This window comes from Aulonocara sp. 'chitande type north' Nkhata Bay, linkage group LG4 (assembly GCF_057382095.1).
Source record: "Aulonocara sp. 'chitande type north' Nkhata Bay isolate Kocher_YH1m ecotype deep benthic linkage group LG4, A_spYH_male_GT1.1, whole genome shotgun sequence".
Lineage (NCBI taxonomy): Eukaryota > Metazoa > Chordata > Actinopteri > Cichliformes > Cichlidae > Aulonocara > Aulonocara sp. 'chitande type north' Nkhata Bay.
In genome coordinates, this window is record NC_141347.1 from 9,452,688 (window position 1) to 9,474,894 (window position 22,207).

A 22,207-nucleotide genomic window follows, 5' to 3' on the forward strand; every position below is an offset into this window, starting at 1 on the left:
AATATAGTGTACACTCACAGAACTGACTCAAGTCCTGTAGTTTTAAATGATAAAGCAGTTTATTGAAGTGCATTAAGCAGCATTACACTCAGGGAACAAGAAGAGTGACAATATGGTATCTCACTGATCGCCTCACACATTTTTTTTTTTTTGTCGTCTTTCGCTAATATTTCAGGAACGTTCTCTCGAGAAGGGAGGGGAGGATCTCTGGGAAGAGGAGGAATCTCCTAATGAAGATATCACCAGTGAAGACTTAATCATCTTATTCAGTAAAACATAAACAAGGCAACAAATTTAATGTCAATACATTTTAGGTCCACGTAAAATCTGACTATTACTGGAGAGATCTGACAGGTGTGTGACTTCTGATTCTGTTATTTTGTTAGTTTATTTCTTTTTTTGTCCTCTGATCTTTGGTTGTTTATACATGTGTTTTAATAATAAAGTGGAAATATGAGGAGCAGCAGTGTCATGGGATGCTTTTTATTTATAAAATGAAGAATATTTTGGAAGGATGTAGTGGAGGACACGAAGATCAATTATCTAAACAATGCCAGAAATATTTCTTTTGAATTGATCAAATAATAAAATTGCTCCACGTGTTTTGCTTTTGTTTTGTATCAGTGTCGACAATCACTGGAATCCACTTTTAATGAAAATAGCTGTGAATTAACTTCTTTTTCCTCAAACTGTGGGCTGGCTTTAGATAATCCTTAAAGGTTATGTTGCAGTTCATGATGGGTAGAATAACTTAAACCCACCATAGAATATGTGGTGTTGTGCTCATATGGTTAACATGTGTAGACTTTTGTGATGGTATTTATTTGACCCTTCCAGATATTATAAATGTCATATTAATGTATGAGGAAAATCAGCAGCAGACTTATTTATTATGAGCCTTTTTTTTGCGCGTTAACAAAGAAAACATAACAGGTCTCCTGCAGGACTTTCCTAAGGACAGCGCAGCCAAACTCTGATAGAGTTGGCTGGCTGGGGAAGGACCGTGTTCTGGCCAGCCATGTTTGCAGAACTGGTTGCCACAGTAGTTTGGCTGAGGATGGGCAAAGGTGCAAAGGATGCAGATGGATCAGGCTTGGTCAGCACTGGCAGGTCACCCGAAATCTGGATGCTGAAGAAGAGAGCTGCAGAGATGACAGAACAGGTGTGAGTTTAGTTACTTTGCTGATGCAGTATTTATGGCTATATCTGCCTACATTAGGGCAGTAGAGGAGACAATGAATACAAAATTAACATATGAACTTATACTGCTTATCACAGTGTCATGGTGATGTTCCTCCAAGGCTGTTGCTCTAGTTACATTTTTGTTTTAACAACGACCGGGTCTTTTTGCCTAAAGATAAAACTGTGGCTACAAAACTATAAATGAATTCATTGAAAGTCCATTAAGATGCCAAGGTTCTTTTTGAGACCTTATCCTGCCATCATTAAGGTTCCATGTGGTGGAGTGTAAGTAAGGCTTAAAATGTCTGGGTAGGGATCTTAAGACTGCAGGTAGTTGATAGCTGGTGTAGTAGGCCACCTCTGATCAATAGTGGTCATTCACAGTGGACACAGTTGTAATGTCCTGCTTTTAAGGAGGGGAAGGACAAACCGTGTTTTAGAAAAGATTCACACAAGGAGAAATAATGGTCCCCCAAACTTTTGGCATGTTGTTAGCACTACATCTTATTCACTGGATGATTTCGTGGTGGCCAGGTACACCTTTTATATACAGGCTATGGACTGAACCAACAAAGATGAGACGATGTGTAATCTCTACCGCTATTAAAACTTAATGTGTATAAACAAAATGCTCTGATTGTTCTTACGTCCAGAGAAGACGTAGTGATGGTATCTGCCGCTCCCCTGAGGGCTGGTCATGGACAGAGCCGAGGTGATGGGGGTGGGAAATCCCTTCAGAGACACTTTGATGTTGATCTCTCCACCCAGAAGAACTCCTGAATGTCAGAAATAAAAAATAGCATGGTATTAAAAAGCACAGGACCACTTAGTCCAATATGGTTACCAGCTCTTTAAAGCTAAAAGGAACAGAATTTAAATAATTTGTTGAGCTACAAACCAGTATTCATGGAATTTCTTGGTTTCTTGCTGCAGGAAGGAATGCTGTCTGGTGGGAATGTGAAGCTCTGCAAAATTTCTCCTAGTGGACAAATACAGAGATATCATTACTATTGATTCATTCTACCTGTATGTTTTGTTCAGTTTTATATAGGCTTTTATATACTTTTTAATTGTGTTTATATTTAATCTAAGTGCAAGGTTGAATCTGCCATAAATAAATAAAATAAAATAATGACACTGTTACTGTAGCCCCTGCCATAACCAATGATGTCACTGGCTTCATCTCTGGGGACCATCAATTTTGTGGTATGTGGGGGGTGGCACTTATAGTGTGTGAAAACTGTTAAATTGGGCACTAGCATTGGCACCATGACAGTGGAGTTATTTTGGGTCTGTCTTTGTTCCTCACCATTCTTAAAGAAGTACACAGTTTCTGGTTTGCTCCTGGTGGCCGGCACTGCCAGTGCAGCACTGATGTGTCCTGTCAAACCAGGGAATTCTGAGACCAGAGGTTTGGGGTAACCCGGCTCCATCACCATGTTCCCATCTAAACGCCAGTACTGGTCCCCCTGGAGACAAAGAGTGATTAATACATCCAACATCCATCAGCACAGAGGGTGCTTCTAGGACTGCTCTTCCACTATGATTCCCCCTTGTTGTATTCATATAGCTAGTTGCTGTAAAAGGTCATGGTACAGTAATCCAGTACTGAAAACTATCCCCTTTCAATGTGGTAAGCAACTGTTGTATTTAGTTTAAAACGTCAGATTCTGACTTTTAAACCTCAAAACTTTAATGAAAGCGTCCAGGATGATGCTTATAGATTATCCACAAAGGTGGTCTGGCTCAGCTGATATTCTACACATCTAATCTCGTATGGAGTGCTTTGATTAAGCAGTTTTAGTCTGCTCAAAGTTAGTGTGCCTATACAAGCTGCTTTGCAACCCACTTGCACTCGGCCTCCTCATTTCATGTTGTGCACACAATGATCAATGCTTTGTTGTTTGATGACTATGCTGTGTTCTCAGTGCTGTTGCTGACGCTGTGGTATCACAACACGCACTTTAGACATTTAGCAGACACAAAAAGAAAAGAAAGAAAAGGTGACATACAAGGGCAGCTTTAGTTGTGATACTGTGACGGATTCTAGTGATATCTATACCTTGATAATGTAGGTGTTTCCTTGGCAGTTGGCACGTGTGAAGATGGTGTCGATGGGAGATGAGATGCCCAAAGTGTCTGTGATACTTTGTGGCTGACCCACAGAGCGGCTGATGGGATCAACGGACCAGAATAACTCGCCTGCAACACACACAAACATACATACACATATCAGGCATATCACATAACCTGTAAATCACATTACATAATATCACTGTCCAAGTGCCAACCTGTAATTATCAAAATAAATAAAATTCTGGCCACTTGAGACCAACTCTCAAAGTAAATCACTCTGCTCAATCACTTTGTATTAAAACACCAAACTTTAAAGCATTACAAAGCAGGTGTACAACCTAGTACATCTTTTTATTTGTTTGTTTAAGAATCTGGATTTTGCTAAGAGTTAAAGTTGGAGGTGTGGCTGCTTTGATTGATAGCTGTGTCAACATAGTCAGCTGTAGTCACTACCTGTCTACTAGGCTGCTGTTTGCTGTGTTTGTGCCTTTTGGAGAAAGTTAAATTGAATTTCTCAGAAAATAGTATAGATATGTTATCAGTCTGTTACTTGGCACTAATTAACTCACACAAACACAGATGTATAACTGTACACACACACACAGTTATTTGATTTAGCCTGCTAACCAACTTGCCTTCTGCCTTCTCTTCTAAGAACGGTCATTTCTTGCTCCAAAGAGCAACATGGCTAAAAATGCTAATGTTGATGCTTCAAAATGCAGAACCTATAAATGAATTGATAACATCATAATGTATGATATATACATGGACAGTCTATAGCTAATATGCTAACATTAATCCAAATGAAAAAACTGTTGCATGCTTGCAACAACCTGCAGTCACTAAACTTCACAGCATATATTGGCAGAGGATATAGTTTGCCCAGCACAGCTACAGAGCATATTAACCCTAACCCCCTCACGCCTAGCCATAATTTGACAGTCACAGCACTCACCTTTAAATACCAGAATGGTCCCGTTAATGAGCGCTGTCAGTCCATTGATGGGAGAATGGCTGCATAGGTCGACATCAGCAAAGACCCCTGCACGCACACATACATTTTTATGTAATTTAGAAGAAGCTTATTAAACACACCCACAACCACAGGGCACCTTCAGCTGCTTACCTGTTCCTGGTCCTTCAGATCCTCCATGCCCCAAGCCCTGTAATACATCTTGAAGAGTGCTGGGTCTGGAACCTGCTGGAACACCAAGGCCTATGAGCACAAAGAACGGCATTGCTGTGTACTGTAGTATGTTGGGAATTGTTTTTGAACAACTTGTTTTAATGAACCTAAAACAAGTTGCAAAAATCTTGGTTCATCTACAATTATGAAATAATTTCTGTTAAATAAACCTTGACTAAGCATAGATGAAGCAGCTCCCCCAGGGGATAACACAAGCTGGGCATCCAGTTTACTGCCAACAGCTCCATGAGCCAGGGGGCTCACTGGAGCACCAATGCCCAGAGACGGAGCATTATTGATGGGCAGAGATGAGCCTGGTGCTGGTGAGTATGGAGCTCTGCTGTGAGAGGAAGGGACTATCACAGGCAGCAGGCCAACAGGCATGCTACTCACACCTACAGGAGGAATGAGAGACATTACCTTTAATGACCATTAATCAAACCTGCATTTTGCTCATTTAAGAAAACTAAGTTACGAAAGAAAGAAAGTAGTCCAAACCATGTTGTAGCTGATTGGCTGATACAGCAGAAGGGGTGGAGTCAGATAAGCCAACAGTCAGTGAGTTGAGGAGGCCTGAAGAACCCTGACACTGAGCCCCAAGGTGCTCTGGGCAGCGGCCTCTTCCTACATACAACAACGGTAATGCAGCATTATTATTCATTACTCTTTTAAAGGAAGCTAATGATGGAAGGATTTAGCATTGCTTGTGCTTTGTCAGTTTTGGACAGAGTAAGGGCTGTTCCCAGATTCAGTACTGGCAAATATTCAGTAATATTTGAACTAGAGATGGCACGATACCACTTTTTTATGTCCGATACCGATACCGATATCATAAATTTGGATATCTGCCGATACCGATATGAATCCGATATAGTGTTTTTTAATCAACAAAACTGTTTTTTAAATATCTTGCTGCATTTTGTATAAGTTCATACTCAAGTTTAAAACAACAACTACACTAAAGCTATTCTGTTATACCTGTATGCAAAAAAAAAATATTTCATAGTTCAGCAATACTGATCAATCTAATAAACTTAGACCTACACCATCCTCCCTATTCTGGTATTTTAAAGAGTACTTAGCATAAATATTAAGCAACCTAACTAATAGGGTTCCAACTCCCAGCAACAACAAAAATAAATAAATAAAAAATAGGGAACCACCCCTCACGCGCCACCTCATGATGCTTAATCGACGTAATCAACCTTAATTTGATGCAGTGTGAAAAAAAATGCACAGAAATCAATTATTTTTCAAGAAATATTAAATAGATTCAACATCTTTCTTCAACAAAATTGCAGACTGCACAGATGGTACCTTCCCAAAGGAAAAAGTACTATAGCTTACTAGGGTATATATATTAGACTTAATAGTTACTATATACAGTAATTGACTTCTATTCATTTTACATCAAATTAAAACTTTGGGTGTCAGATAATTATTTATTAAAAGCTAGACATTTTAAATGAGAATAAGAAAGAAAAGTATGTCTTTGTGCCCCTTTTCCCTGTTAATGCCCTATCGGCCCCCCTGGCTAAACTTTGCTAGATCCGCCCCTGCACAGTTACCAGCGTCAGCTACGTAGAAAAAGATCCTGGTGTAGAAAGTAATATTAAATAAATTCTAACAACAGCTGATCAAGCTTAAACGTGCTGCTGTTGTTCAGCCGCTGGTTTCCTCTTTCTGGTGCAAAGTGGGCCAAAAGCAAACTAGAGACACGGACTCGCGACAGAAAAGCCGATCAGCTGATCGTTAAGCAGTTTCATGATTGAAGTAGCAGCAGGAGAGGCAGTCGCTTGTTAAGCTTAACGCAGGAATGCTTTACAAACATTCAGAGATGGACTTACACACTTGCTTTACTTCTCTCGGGATAACTTTGTCGGAGATGAAATGCCGGGTTGCTAGCGAAGCTCCAAATGCTATCCAGACCACCGACAGGTCCCGCATGCCACAGCCGCTCTATCACGTGATGCATACTGCTCCGACGTGCTAACTTTCTGAGGTGAGTTACGGCGTGTTGCAAGTTTTGTGAGCTGCTTTCGTGATATTTAATGGATCGGATTACATTTTTTATTTTTCTCCGATATCCGATCCAGTAATTTAGGTCAGTATCGGACCGATACCGATACGTAATATCGGATCGGTCCATCTCTAATTTGAACTGCATTCACCTGTGAAATATTCCTCACTCTCACTATTGGAGGATTTCCTGTTCCTCTGGGATTTCCGCTTTCCTGAGGTTGATAAAACAGAGCAGAAAGGCTTAAAATAAGATACCAGGAACTGTAATGAAAGCATTAGGAACATTCTTGTATTGATGTCTGTAGTAACTGACTACAGGCATACCTGAAGCTGTGGCCCTTAGAGACTGGAACCTGCCGCGATATGACTCTGGTGAGAGTGGCACTGTGGCGTCTGTCAACACAGAGAAAAATGAAAAACTAGAAATTAGAATAGAATAGAATAATCCTTTCTTTGTCCCACAAAGGGAAATTTGGTTTTAACAGCAGCCAGAAAGACACATTACAAACAAACAGTACACAGAACAGAAACATACACAATTTTTCTTTCTTACATATTTACATTAAGGACAATGGTTACTATAAACAGAGTACTGTACCGTTATTAAATTAAATAAAATTAACTACAGATAAGAGGCAAACACAGGTTGTAGTGCGAATCGGTTGATTAAATTATTGCAGTTACAGCGCAGATGTGAACATCTATGATTGTTGGGAGCGGTTTTGATTGTGCAGTCTGACAGCTGCAGGGAGGAAGGACCTGCGGAAACGCTCTTTCATGCATCTAGGATGCAGCATCTGCTCAAATCGCATGTGAAATAACATTTGTCCTTAAAGGCCTACAAGTTCAGATGAGTTGGGAAATGGGACAGTCTATGCAGTTGCAGCCGTGACTGTGGATACTTACTGCAGTTCAATTTGTAGTCATGGCAACAGGTGTTGTGGAGGACACACAGTGGATCACATTCGCACAGCTTACCACGTCGGAAGACCTCACCACAGCGACCCTGACATGACTGTGCTGAAAACACAGACAGAGAGGAGCATGTCATCACAGGACAGCACATTGCTTCGACTGGCTTGAAATTTAAAGCCGTGATATTCTATCTGCCATGGGATTTAATAAGATAAGAAAAAGACACACCACTGAAAAATTAGCATCTCGTGTTTTACTTTCAGACAATCGTGCACTTGTCTTCCAACCAGTAAACTTTTCAACCGTTTGAAGTCACATAAAATATCCTATTTTCTGTCACTCATTCTTTTAAGAACGTTTCACTTCGATAATAAGGGAGTAATATATAATAGAACACTGCACACAAAAAATCCATCACTGTTTGTGCATTTAGGTCAAACATAGCAGCAGGACAGATGCTTAGTGCCCGTTACGTTACAGCAAAATGCAGCATAGCTTTTCATTATATTATTCTTTTGGTTTAAAAATGAATAAATAAACTGCCAGTATAACAGATAACTATATTTTGTATTTGGCTGGTGCCAGTGTTGGACTTGTTGTCCAACTAAACACCATATCAAAGAAACAATTAGCTTAAAAATATTGATAAGTATATATAGAGGGACAAAAGAAATCATCAAAGTTGAAGCAACTAGGTGAAAAGAACAGTTCTTTGGAAAGAAACCTCTAAACAGCTATAAAATTTAACACAAATAACAAACCAAAATGTAAAGTGTAACAGAAGAAAGCTCTAGAACAAAACAATTAGAAACATTATGTTTCCATGAAAATAGCTACTAAACAAACAGAAAGAGGAGGACATATCGCAAAATAAAACAAACCCAAACAAATAGTTGTGTTCTGTAGTAATTAATACAGCAAACAGAAGAAACATAACAGGAAAAACAAAAGATCCACAGAGCCCAAAACAAGCTTGAAGCGTTTGTGGGCTTCAGGAAGAAACATGATCATATTTTAAAATGGAGAAAAAAACTTTTAAACACTGAAAAGCAAACACAAAAAAAGAAAAAAAAAAGAAAATCAAAACAGCTTACAGAAACAGATAACTTAAAGATAAGTAAGTAATCTAACACAACAACAATAAGGGTACATCTTTCGCCATCTTACAATGCTGTGATTGCAGCCATTCCCCAACTCTCTGTGAATGGTGCTCATGGCCATTGATCAGTGGTCTTTGATCAGTGGGTTTTGGTCAGTGGGTTTTGGTCAGTGGTCATGAGAATTTGCACAATTATGATTAAGTAACTGACCTCCCAGTCCATTGTTCCTTCAGTGGGCTGGTTTCAGTCACTATGCAAATTTACTGTTTATAAGATTTGGGGAAACCTGCAGTCAGCTGAGACTGAAGAAGTCACTTGGATGAGTGACGAAACGTTTCTCCTACAAAACACTACGTCCAGATTCAACTTTTGGAGAAAACAGCAATAATAGATTCACTGCTTCCACATCGAGTAGTTTTTCTGTTTTTATTCATCTGTGTTGTATCTTAATACTCGTCTACAAAAAGAAGAGGTGTAAAATGTGTAGACTTGTATGTTTTTAAGCTTTGTTTTTTTAGGCTGTTATTGTATCTGTCTCACCGATGGTGCATGTAGCCTCAAAGTCCTGGCAGCACTCATTATGTTGCAGGCAGCTGAAGTCACACTTACACTGCCGGCCTCTGTTGAAAACCTCACCGCATCGACCCACACAGCTGCCTGAAGACAGAAGAAATGTGACTTGAGTCATAATTTAATTTCTATCTATTTTATAGTTATTGGGTTCAGTATTCTTTATTAGCATTTTTATATTATGCATAGTAGAGACATTATTTAAGATTTCTCTTTGTAAAATGCAAAATGATACAGCGCAAAACAGGACAAATGCATTACTGGATATTAGAAGATCAAAAAGGATGCATCCAAGGAATTGCCAGTGGAGTGATTTGGTATTTTAGGTACATAGCTAGAAAACTGTAGACAGATAAACATGGCATGCTAGGTACATAACTAGAGATCTGAGGATGTTAACTGTTTTAGTAAGTGCATTCTCCGACAATAAATAAAAATTTTAGACATCTTTTAGACATCACAGCACGATATTGTAGAAAAACAGATTAAATGTAAATGTTGATGTATACCTGGGCCAGCAGCAGCTGATGTCATACCAAGTCCAACAAAGAGAAGCCCGAGTGATATAATCATCATCACCATCTTCACCTTTATCCGTGAGCAATATCAGATCAGATCTAAGTGAGATAATCAGTAGTTAGTTACCTCCTCAGTGTGTCACCTCGCCTCTTCTACTCTGTCTGTCATCTGCTGTCTGTTGGTCTTATATATGAGACAAAAGCACACACGAACAGGACACTTTTAATTAGCAGCACACACAAACACACACTGGCAGTACACCCACAGACTAATTAAAAACTGCCAACATGCATTTAAACTTCCTACACTGTCAGTAAATCAACTCCTACACAGAGTGACGTCTTTCAAGACTTAAAGTAAAAAGTAATTAGATTAATTACTCCAGTAACATAAATAATATTTACGTATTTGAGATCAAATGTGCCGTAAAGCACTTTGAAAGTAAAAAGGAGCACTAAATCAGAAGCTATGTTTACTACAAGTATTTGTACAGACATTTGCTTCCGTGTGATACCACTCCTACCTGTTGACCTTTTGGCCACATTTTTCCAAACAACCAACTTAGGTACTTGATCCAAAACTGATGTCATGTGGCTTTATAATCTTTTATGGTGGATTTTAAATAGTTCAACTTGGTATACGTGTCATAAAAAGTGTCTACATATGGGTAACTTTAACGAGGAGATGAACAGAGGCAAAAAGAAGAAATGACTGAGAGGGGTCCATCCGGTGAGGCATTTACTAAAGTTTGATGTATATGCACTGCATCATATTAGTTTTATTTATTTATGCTCTACAGTAAAACAAAATTGATAAAAGTCAAGTAGATTTTTTTGGTGGAGGTGGAGGCAAAATTATGGGATGGGGATGCCAAAGGAACCAGGCTACTGGTGTTAACTGATTATGTCACTGCTTATAGCGGTAGCAGCTATATCATTTTTTGACAGATTATATGGTATGCTTCAGATCATGTGCTCCATGCTTTTCTCTTCCCAAGTACAAGTTCATCTTTATTTCATCTGAAAAGATTTTTTTTCTTTTAAAAAAAAATGCAAATCAGATATTTTCTGGCAATGTCTAATCTGGCCTTTGTATAATCAGTGGTTTCCGTCTGTATTTCAGTTTATCTCTTGATTGTAGATTTTGAAAATGATATGCCTCCTTCCTTGAAAGTATTCTTGACTTGGTTAAATTTTGTGAAGTTGTTTTCCATTAAAGGATTTTTTTTTGTGACAAACTGTTTTTCTGTTTGGATCTTTCTGTGGATTTATTTCTAATTTCCTTGACTTGCACATATATTTCTCTAAACTTCTTATTCAGAGTTGCAGCGAACAGAGACCAAGTGTAACTTCAGCACTTAGAATAAACTCCACACCTCTTATCGCTTTAGTGTAATAAGGAAAAACAAGCCTCACCTGGTTATGAAACTGCTTATCAGTCAATTGTCCAATTATTTCTGAACCTCACAAAATATGGAACTATGTATAAAAAGGGCTGTAAATACTAAAAGGTTAACACAATATCTTAGTTAAACTCCAAATTGATTGCTTGATTTAAAATTAACTGTGGTAATAATAATTATAATAAATAATTATATGATTTTTGTCATTTCAAAAGTGCTTAGCAGTTAATTCAGAATTTATGACAGACAAAAACTATACTTGTTGTACTAGCAAACATCTACTCTAAAATATTGACAATAAATTAACAACCAACACAACAAAAGCCACACTGACGTTTTCGTTTGCCCATATCTATCCAAAAAACATGTCTAACCAGGGACCAAGTCCCTGCTTATGGATGGGACTAATCAGGCATAAAATACAATTATATATTGAAGGTCAGTTCTGTACACAGCCCTTACATGTAGGCAATTGATGTATCAGTTCTTTTTTTGAAGCCATCTCTTTATATGTACAGCGTTATGGTCATAAGAAGCTGCTTATTCAAACGACATATGGGATTATTTTCAAGTAGAAGAAAGGCTCTGTTTGACAATACTGAGTTGGACACAATGTCAATGAGTCACTCCACCAGACCAAACACACCATTAACACGCCCACACTGCTCACAGTCACCTGCTGGCCTTTGCACTGAATATATGTGTGTATGTGTTCTGTCTTCTTCATATGGTTCATTTTGAACAGTCAATTATGTGTGATGGGGAGCCCTCTAATAAGCCCTCAAGGATGGATGTGGTTACTTCAGGGTATTGTGATTGGCGAGATGGCCAGATTAAAGCAGCTCGTAAAACTTTATTAGCACCCCACATTGTGACCATGTACAGACTGTGGGATGCATGTTGGCGGGCAGTTCAGAGCAACACACACACACTTGTTAGGTGTAAAGGAACAAGAGTCCAGACAGACATCATGAAACATGTATTTAAAGAGCATCTGGCAGTAGAAATAACTGATTCATTCATCCAGCACATGTAATTGTCACTTATACAATATACAAGTCAGACAGTTCACTTGAGAAATGTGTCTGTTGCTGTCTGTAGCTGCCATGGGACAGAACATCGTGCCTGTCCAATCACATTCACTTTGTTCAGTTTTACTGTCAGTGGTAATGACTCTGGTGGGACCGTGGGCTGCTGACCAGTGTCTGCTCACATTACCTCACCCTCCTGGTATCATCCTCTCACTGTCTTCACTTGTTCCTACTCGTTATTTCATTTTTATAGTGAGAGCCAATTACATGCTTAAGTTTATTTAGTAGTGGGAAAGGAATGTGTTCCTTTGTTTACTTAGTTTGATTAGCTCATTCCAACTTTTAACTTCAGCTTTATTAGGAATATAATGTGAAAAGCTTGTATGACAATATCTTATGTTTTCAGATAAATTTGAGTTTTTACATTCCACAGTTATTGATCTGTTAAGCACTTTCTAAAAACACAAGTTAATGACTTTTGGTTTATCTAAATCAAAAGACTTCTTAATACTTAATGCTTTTCCCAGTAACACATCATTCTCGGAAAAGGAGAGCCTTTAATGACTAGTCACAAAGGGGTGTGGGTGTTATGGTTTTGAGGTTTAGTTGGTGTTTTGGTCCATAAAATTTCTATTTATTTTTTTCTATTTTTCGTGATTCCTTATTTCTCAGCTTTTGCACTTTCCTAAAGTCTCTGTGACTCTGTCTGTCTTATTACTGATTAGTCATTTCCTGTTTTATTTTGTTATCCAGTTTTCCTTTTGATAAACTTGTCTGATTTGTTCTCAGTTGCTGTCATATGCCTTATTAATTCCCCTTAGGGAAATCAAGCTTATTTAATTCCATGACAGAGGGATAATATGCCCTGTCTGTCAAACCACTGATTTATGGCCCCATGTCAAAAGATTTATGACTTAGGAAGTTATAAATTTTATGACAGTTATCATTTTTATGAATATCGTAAAATTAGGATATGTCATAACTCGGTAATAATCAGTCCCAAAAATATGATCACGAAAATGTGGACTAGGATAATGAATAGGATGTTTGAGACAGAACTGGACTATAGAATCATTCATAATGGTGTGCTGTTGTCATTTTAAGCGAAAAAGTTTACTTTTTAGACTAAAAAGCTTTTGTAACAGTGATGATGGAGGGAGATGGAGGCTGCATGCCCCTGCATGCCCCTTTTTGATTGCCAACTGTGAGATTGACAGATAAGGTCTAGGAGTAGTCCCCAATGTTTGCAGACGACATTGTGATCTATAGTGAGATTAGAGAAGAGAGATATGGAGAGAAAAGGAATGTAGAAGCAAGACACAATACAGTGGTCCTTCGTTTATCGCAGTAGTTACGTTCCAAAAATAACCCGCGATAGGTGAAATCCGCGAAGTAGCTAACTTTATTTTTTTACAATTATTATAGATATTATAGATTATAGGGGCAGGGATAGCTCAGTAGGTAAAGTGGTCGCCCCATGATCGGAAGGTCGGCGGTTCGAATCCACTTAACGGCTACCCTGAGGTACCCCTGAGCAAGGTACTGTCCCTACACACTGCTCCCCGGGCGCCTGCTTAGTGGGCTGCCCACTGCTTCACTGAGTGAATGGGTCAAATGCAGAGAAAAACAAGTAATTTCCCCATGGGGATCAATAAAGTATCCATTATTATTATTATTATTATTAGATGTTTTAAGGCTGTAAAACTATGGGCAGAAATCTGTGCCATCAGAAACTGAATTTGAATAATTTGAATTTGAATTGCTCGGATTGAATCTGAATTGTAACTTGAATAAATGCTTTTAAAAACTGAATATGAATTAGCCTAAATTGAAATTTAATTTTATATTTTTAAAATGAATTCATTTGCTTTGAAACCGTATTTTATCCTTTAAAAATTTAGCTCTCGAATAATTTCAGATTCCCTTCTCACCATTCAATTTCAGTTCCAAAATTCAGTTTTTTGGGACTTACATACGGTTCTGGTAATCAACCGCAGATTAATACAACTATGTTCTACTAGCGGACCGAAAGTGTTACTGACGGGAATCTACAGCATCTTGAGCTGACTTAAGACTTCAGAAGTCATTCGTCATGTCGAATGACCAGCGGATAAACTCTCAGGTTGGTAATAAATGTATTACATGTATAAGACCAAGCGTCATGTTAACAAATGATAGCCGTACAGTAACTGTTATGCTTATTGTAGCTAAAAACGTTAATTTAGCGTAGTTTGCCCTGAATTCAGCTTTGACAAATATGATCGACTGTTTCTAGTAGAATTCCACAGTTGTCATCTTGTACCCTGTCAGAGCCCTGTATGCTTGCAGAGACCCCTACAGTAGGGAAACGTGCAAAACAGTGTCCAAACCTTTGTATTTTAGCTTTATATATGTCTTACACAGCATCCCAACTCTTTAGCTAACTTAATAACTTTAGCTAAAGTGAATAGTTAGTCTAATTCATTAGTGCAGCATTACTGGATCACCTCTGTTTGAAGCAGAGGCGGAGCCAGACATTTGAAACACCCAGGGCTTAGCCCTAAAGGGTAGTATGCACGTGGGATTTTTTATTTTTTTTGGGGGGGGGACTGAAAGATTAATTGGCTCTGTTTTGAGTTTTGTTCAAAAAAGAATGACTTCATATAGGGAAAAATATATATCACATGTGCAGGACACCTTAAACTAGCTTTTTAATTAAGCAGCGAGGCAGAACAAAGTCGGGCCTGTATCAAGACACGAGGACTAAACCCCAATTCAACCAGACCCAGAACTGATCCGGAATTAAAACAGGACTACAACGGTTCAAAATCAGGACTACTGAGGACTTAACCAAGACAGAACCAGAATCAGAACTAGATGATAGTAGCACTAAAAATCATCATAGACCTGCACTACACTATTTTTTTAAGTCTACCAAAGTCCACTATTTAGATTGAGAAAGGTTTATATAATTATTTAGCCTTGTTGTGCAAACAAGCCTGCATAACTTAATAAATGTAGAATTTGAAAAATAGTAAACCTAAAAAGAAACACTAGGTACGAGATACATGAGTACCTATGATACGGTGATAGTTTTGGTAAACGACCATTTGACTAACATGTGTCTCACCTGCTCTTGTTCCATCTCTGTTGTGTCCTCATTCTCCATCTCCCTCTCTGTTCCTCTCTCTCCCTCTCTGTTCCTCTCTCTCCCTCTTTGTGCTGACAATCATCAAATATACAGTTGAAACCAGATATTTACAAACTCTTCAGATCAAAACACAAACACTTTTTTAATTGTAACATCAAATCAGACTAAATGTTTATTTTTTTAGATTGATAAATATAAAAAACATATTTGTTAACTTTAAGAGTAAAGAGAGAAACTATCTGTATTTCTTAATTGCAAATGGCACCAAATTGTATTCAAACTTGAGCCACACTTATGGAGCTCCACAATTCTTTTCCTGGTGTTTTGGTTGACATCTCTTGATTTTCCCATGTCAAAGAAACAGGCTCTGTGTTTTGCCTTATATGCATCCACAGCTGTGCCACCAATTTACTCACATGGACTCTACTAACCAATCAGAAGCTTCTTCAGCTCAGAATGGAATCGTCTGGAGTTTCTTATTAATTAACAAACTTAGTGTATATGTACTCCTAAATTTGATCAAAGTGATAAAAATAGACAGCTCTGTCTCTCTTTATTCTGACATTTAACTAATTCAAAAGATATTTCAATATTTATCTAAAACAAAAGTTTACTCTAAATTGATGTTGTACAGTAAAAATGTTTTATGTTTTCTCCCTAAAGTGTATGTAAATATGTGGTTACAAATGTGAATATCGTTAGGGAAGATGCTTCAGCATTTAGGGGGAAGTTTGGGTGTTTTTTGTTTTTTATGTTGTACTGCTCTGTACACTGATTTTGTTTTTTGCGTGTTTTTCATTGGTCAGCTTTGGCTTTTCTCAACCTATGTTTTAACATGGTATCGCAATTAAATATTAATACTCAACAAGCAGGTTACTCATTTAAGTTCTGTAGCTGGAATTGTAAAGGCTTGAACCAACCTATTAAAAGGAGCAAGGTCCTTCATCATTTGCAATTTTTGGGCGCCCAGGTTGTGTTCTTACAAGAAACACACCTAAAAATTTCAGATCATTTTAGACTTCGCAAGGGGTGGGTGGGTCAACTCTATCACTCTACATTTAATTCCAAAGTTCGTGGTGTTGCTATTTTAATACACAAATCAGTGCCATTTGTTTCTTCTAAGGTTATAGCGGACCAGAATGGTAGATTTATTATTGTGAGTGGTAGTATTTGGAACACTAAATTCATTTTTGCCAATGTTTATGCTCCCAATTGGGACGATCCAAATTTTTTTAGTATTCTTTTCACTAAAATTTCTGATTTGTCTTCCCACTATTTGGTTCTTGGTGGCGATTTTAATTGCTGGCTCGGGCCGCTGGATCGATCCTCAAATAAGCCTGGTAGGCAATCCAACTCTTCCAAAATTATTAATATGTTCCTTAAAGAATTCTCTGTTATTGATGCCTGGCGTTTCCTCAACCCTACACGTAGAGAATACACCTTTTTCTCCCCTGTTCATCATACATACACTCGTATTGATTATTTCCTACTGGACAGTCGACTTACTTCACAGATTCGCTCTTGCTCTCATAGTGCTATTGTCATTTCAGATCATGCTCCGTTGACTTTAGATTTGGCAGTGGGCCAATGTTCTCCGCCAGCTCCATGGCGTTTGAATACACGCTTGCTGTCAGACGATAAGTTTACCACATTTCTGAATTCCAAGATGGACTTATTCATAGAGACAAATATTACACCCGGAATATCACCCTCTATTTTGTGGGAAACGTTTAAGGCTTTTATCAGGGGACATATTATATCTTATGCTGGTTTTGAGGCAAACCAAAGGAAAGCAAAATTGTCCGAGCTCATAATACGCATATCGCAATTAGACGAGTTGTATGCTGTTTGCCCGGCACCAGAGGTCTATAATGATAGGCTGTCTTTGCAGACTGAGTTTGATCACCTGTCCTCTGCTCGGGCTGAAGAGATGTTGCTGAAATGTCAGTACTCCCAGTATGAATATGGGGATAAGGCCAGTAAACTGCTCTCTCATCAGCTCCGTAGTGCAGCAGCTGCACACTCCATTCCTCGGATTCAGACATTAAGTGGTGTCTCTACGGATCCTAGAATAATTAATGACCAATTTCGAGACTTTTATTCATCTCTCTATGCGTCTGAGTGTGCATTTAGTACGGAGGCTTTGGACTCATTTTTCAATCATCTTAAGCTCCCATCAATCGATCAGACACACAGCCTCCAGCTGGAGGGACCAGTAACTGTAGAAGAGATCATGCAAGCTATCAGCAAACTGCAGTGTTCTAAGTGCCCCGGACAGGACGGGTTTCCGGTTGAGTTCTATCGTAAATTTATGCCTAAACTGGCTCCGCTCATGATAAATATGTATAAGCACTCACTGGAAGTTGGATCCCTCCCACCCTCTCTACTGCAGGCATCTATATCCCTGATCTTAAAAAAGGATAAGGATCCACTACAATGTGGCTCATACCGTCCCATTTCTTTGTTAAATGTGGATTATAAAATCCTTGCTAAACTTCTAGCGATGCGTGTAGAAGCAGTCTTACCATCTGTAATCAACCCGGACCAAACAGGCTTTATTAAAGGGAGATACACCTTCTCTAACCTTAGACGTTTGTTTAATGTTCTTTACAATCCCTCAGACTCCAACAGCCCGGAGTTTGGGATCAGTCTAGATGCTGAGAAGGCTTTTGACAGGGTAGAGTGGGGATACCTCTTTTATGTCTTAGATAAATTCGGCTTTGGTAAAATATTCATCTCCTGGTTGAAACTTCTTTATACCTCCCCGCTTGCCGCTGTCAAAACAAATGGCACATGCTCTGACTTCTTTCCTCTGTTTAGGGGGACCAGGCAGGGCTGTCCTATGTCGCCGTTGCTATTTGCAATTGTAATTGAGCCCTTAGCCATATCGCTAAGATCAAACCCAGGTATCACCGGGGTTTCTAGAAATGGTATAGAACAAAGAGTCTCCTTATATGCAGATGACTTGCTTCTTTATATCTCAGAGCCAGCATCCTCATTCCCTTTGGTACTTTCAATACTTGAACAGTTTAGCCTTATTTCTGGCTATAAACTGAATCTTGCCAAGAGTGAACTGTTTCCCCTGAATGCTGCTGCACAGAAATATCAGTGCACAGCACTACCTTTTCGAGTTGTATCAGACAACTTCACATATTTAGGGGTTAAAATTACAAGTCATTTTCATGCTCTTTTCAAGCTTAATTTCGACCCACTTGTGGAGAAAGTTAGGCAGGATTTGGACAGATGGTCTCTACTCCATCTGTCTGTAGCAGGGCGCATAAATACAATTAAAATGAATATCCTCCCCAGATTTTCTTTTCTTTTTCAGTGTGTCCCTGTATTTATTCCAATTTCCTTTTTTGTTAAATTAGACAAGATTCTGTCTGGGTTTATCTGGAACAAAAAAACACCCAGAATACGCAAGACATATCTTCAAAGACCGAAAAAGATGGGGGGGATGGCTTTACCAAACTTTATGTTCTATTATTGGGCATGTAATATTCGTATTCTCAGGTATTGGCTACAGGGGGAAGACACGAATAATGCCCCGGCCTGGCTCAGTTTGGAGACTTCTTCCTGTGTCTCAGCCTCTTTACCAGCCCTGATTTATGCCCAAAAGCAGCCTTCGAGTACAGGCTCTTATAATAACTCTATTGTCAAAGTTACCTTGAAAATATGGTATCAATTTCGTCGTTATTTTAAGTTGACCTTTTTTCCCCTTCAATCACCCATCTTGAAAAATCCCTCTTTTCAGCCTTCGTTAGCTGATGGTGCTTTTTATTTGTGGGCCTCTTTGGGTATCAGGTCTTTTTCTGATCTGTACATTCAGAATACATTTGCCTCCTTTGAACAGCTCTCATTGAAATTTGGCCTTCCAAAAAGTCACTTTTTTCGCTATTTACAAATCCGGAGTTTTGTTAAGGAGAAATCCTCTCAGTTCCCATCTAGACCTTCTTATCATGACTTTGATAACCTTCTATTGCCTCCGCCCTCATTACAGGGCCTGATCTCCTGTTTGTATGGGAGAATATGTTCCTTTGGCAACTCTTCAATCTCGGCTATTAAATTGGCATGGGAGCAGGATCTGGGGTGTGTGATTCAGGATGACTCTTGGGATAAAATTCTTTACCGGGTCCATGGCTCCTCATTCTGTGCCAAACATGGGCTGATTCAATGTAAGATTCTGCACCGTGTACATTGGACTAAGGCCAGACTAGCTCAAATATACCCCAATCTTAGCCCTGACTGCGACCGTTGTCATCAAACACCTGCCTCTTTAATGCATATGTTTTGGTCATGTTCATCCCTCAAACAATACTCGATTAATATTTTCTTGATTTTATCTAAGATCATCCAGCTAACCCTCCAACCTGTGCCCTTAACTGCTTTGTTTGGGGTTCTTCCTGATTCAGTTGCCTTGCCGACGCCTCAAGCGGATCTGGTCGCATTTCTCACCTTATTGGCAAGACGCAGAATATTGCTATGTTGGAAGTCCCCTTCTGCCCCATCCTGGGAAATCTGGATCAGAGACGTTCTGCATTTTAGCAAACTCGAAAAGATTAAATTCACCCTGCGCGGGTCTACGGCCAAATTTTTTAAGACCTGGCAACCCTTTTTTGATCATGTTCAGACTTTGCGGTCTCGCAATGCTCCCAATTAGCCAGCTCAGACTCTATCATATTTTATTTTTTCTTATCTTATGTTCAAGTAAGAGGCCTAAGTTTAAGTATATGGATTCTATTGTGCCTGCGTTCTATGATGGTATTTATTTAACTACTTTATACATATTTCTTTTCTCTAACAGAATTGATTTATCCCTATAACTAAGCTGACCATTTATCATGTGTGGTTTTTTTTTTTTTGTTTTTTTTTTTTGTTTGTTTGTGTGTTTTGGTTTTTATGTGTCTGTGTGGAGGTGGGGGTTTTGGATACTCTCCACATCTCCCTTGTACACTCAGGAACTGTTGTCTTGTACCCTAGGGTTTGTTACTAGTATTATTAGATTGGATTTTTTCCTTTTTCTGTTTGTACTGGTACTGCTATAATTATGAGGTGGGAGTGTATGTCTTATATTGCTTTATGTTCTTTAAAAAGAAAACGGCATATTGTTCAATTTGTCTTTTGTAAAAGTCGATGCAAAAACTTTAATAAAAATATCGGGAAAAAAACAAAAAAACCCAAATGTGAATATCCTGCTGTGTACTGAAATCCCTCTTGTTTTGCATAGAAATATACTGAACAACATACAAAGCATAATATATAAAATAACATTTACCTGAGTTTTTTCTTTGAAAGAAGCCTCTAATGTCCATTCTTATATTTCAGTACATAACTGAAACCGATTTAGTCGGGGAGGGTAAGAACTGAAAATATGAAATAAACACACATGTAAGCTAAGACTCTCTAAAGAAACAGCATTGTTGTTGTTCGGCTTTTCATTTCGCCATTTGTTGATTCACTTGAAGAGCAGGTAACGTAATATTGGTCAAGTGATCAGTTTGATATCAATCTCTCGTGATTCACCATCATATTTACATTATTTGTACAGTACGAATGATTTGCTTTGGTACCTGGTCAAACTTAAGCTCTCCTTAGTATGGCTGGCTCCCTCTCTCCAACAGCGCACTCACAGGCAGCAGCTGCCCCGCCCTCTCGCTCAGTCGCTTAGTGACTGAGCTCGGATCATACCAATATCAGGGGGGATTCATGCACAGTCGTAAATTCCCACAGTGTGCACTATGTGCTTCGAATATTGTGTGTACTTTTTGTTTTATACAGTTGTCAGCCAGACATCTAACTATGAAAAAATTACACTCCAAAAGACCCCCGGCTTAAGCCCAGTAAGCCATCCCCACGCTCCGCCCCTGGTTTGAAGTGATATGATATGTGACTATCACTGTGTTTAACTATTCTTAGGGTACTGAGTGCATGCTTAGTTAGGTTTTGGTTTTTTTTTTACATATTGCTCCATTGCTATGTTTGACAGGCTGAAGTTTTCTGCACTTTATACTTCATTCTGTGTTTTACATCACTTTGTAAAGTGATGTTGACTTTATCTTTGTTGTAAATTAAATGCATTGTTCCCATTTGAAAAGTTATTAAAATGATGTAAGAACTATCAAACAAAGTAAGACTTCCTCTTTCAAAATCAAATGTAGTTAACATACTTTTGATTGATTGATTGATTGATTGATTGATTGATTGATTGATCATACTTTATTCATCCCAAGGGAAATTGGGTTAAGACTGCCAGCCGTGCCAGCGCCATCTTACCCTTCCGACCATACATACATTACACAAACATCACATGGGGAAGACAGGTCAGAGGACTATAACATGGAAAATGCACAACACGAGGAAAGATAAGGAGAAAAAATAACTCCCCCCAGACTGAGCTCCAACAGGGAGATCAGTTTGAGAACAGAAAAAAACACCTCTCTGCACATAGCACATGAAAAAACTCTTAATACACCAAAGAAACACATGGCAAGCAACAGGGATGGGTAAAGGGTGAGAGACAGCCAGTGTAGACAGTGCATCCGCTCCTGCAGCATAAGGCTGGTCTCCTTGATCCACCGTTAGCATCGGAGGGGACGTTTGGAGGGGGAGGGGGGATGAGTGTATATCTGCGTGTATATATATGTCTCTCTCTCTCTCTCTCTCTCTCTCTCTCTGTGTGTGTGTGTGTGTGTGTGTGTGTGTGTGTGTGTGTGTGTGTGTGTGTGTGTGTGTGTGTGTGTGTGTGTGTCCAGAGTTCAGCTGAGACAGTGTCCTTCGCCCTGCCAGGCAACGTAAACGCTTTTCATGTTCATGTTCAACAAATAGCTAAGAGAAATTAAAAATGTTCCCCTAACCAAGAGCCAAGAGGGTCTCCAGGTTATTTATTTATTTATTTATTGGAATTTTTGTATTTATTTATTGGAATTTTTGTATTGCTCTCCAAGCGTTGTCTAGTTTATCTTCAATTAAAAATATTTTTCTGGGGTATGGTCGATAGGGGTGGGCAGGAAAAACAAGTAAAAAAAAAACCCTTTATCAATAAAATGACCCAGATTTGGTATTCACCATTGTGTT

At 38.7% G+C, this 22,207-nt stretch overlaps 2 protein-coding genes across 9 annotated transcripts in view; one reads left to right on the forward strand and one right to left on the reverse strand.

Annotated features, from left to right (window-relative positions):
- The window catches only part of LOC147331937 (nucleoprotein TPR-like), a 34,417-nt gene extending 33,956 nt beyond the window's left edge, over positions 1-461 (forward strand). For all 6 annotated transcript variants that reach the window (XM_086288279.1, XM_086288275.1, XM_086288276.1 and 3 more), the window contains one exon: positions 176-461. In XM_086288279.1, coding sequence (XP_086144405.1) covers positions 176-231 — 56 coding nt within the window. In that variant the 3' untranslated portion in view covers positions 232-461. The remainder of the gene's footprint in view (positions 1-175) is intronic.
- LOC147331938 (uncharacterized) lies at positions 38-9,720 on the reverse strand. Of its 3 annotated transcripts, none has more exons than XM_086288284.1 (14): positions 9,561-9,720; positions 9,022-9,138; positions 7,373-7,486; positions 6,791-6,859; positions 6,616-6,678; positions 4,943-5,068; positions 4,615-4,839; positions 4,385-4,456; positions 4,214-4,300; positions 3,245-3,384; positions 2,492-2,651; positions 2,081-2,161; positions 1,830-1,958; positions 38-1,142 (listed from the first exon to the last, which is right to left on the reverse strand). In XM_086288284.1, exons 1-14 carry the CDS (start codon positions 9,631-9,633, stop codon positions 952-954), a joined length of 1,647 nt encoding a protein of 548 aa, XP_086144410.1. In that variant the 5' UTR covers positions 9,634-9,720; the 3' UTR covers positions 38-951. The 3 variants fall into 3 exon arrangements, with proteins under 3 accessions (XP_086144410.1, XP_086144409.1, XP_086144408.1); XM_086288283.1 differs by having other exon boundaries at positions 4,385-4,459; XM_086288282.1 differs by having other exon boundaries at positions 4,385-4,474.
- Between the last annotated feature and the right edge of the window lie 12,487 nt (positions 9,721-22,207).

Coding starts and splice junctions, on each gene's coding strand:
- LOC147331938 (XM_086288282.1), bottom strand. CDS start 9,633: ATGGTGATGATGATTATATCACTCGGGCTTCTCTTTGTTGGACTTGGT. Junction 5,069..6,615: donor GAGTGAGGAATATTTCACAG/GTGAATGCAGTT, acceptor TGTTGTATGTAG/GAAGAGGCCGCTGCCCAGAG. Junction 2,652..3,244: donor GAAACACCTACATTATCAAG/GTATAGATATCA, acceptor CTTTGTCTCCAG/GGGGACCAGTACTGGCGTTT.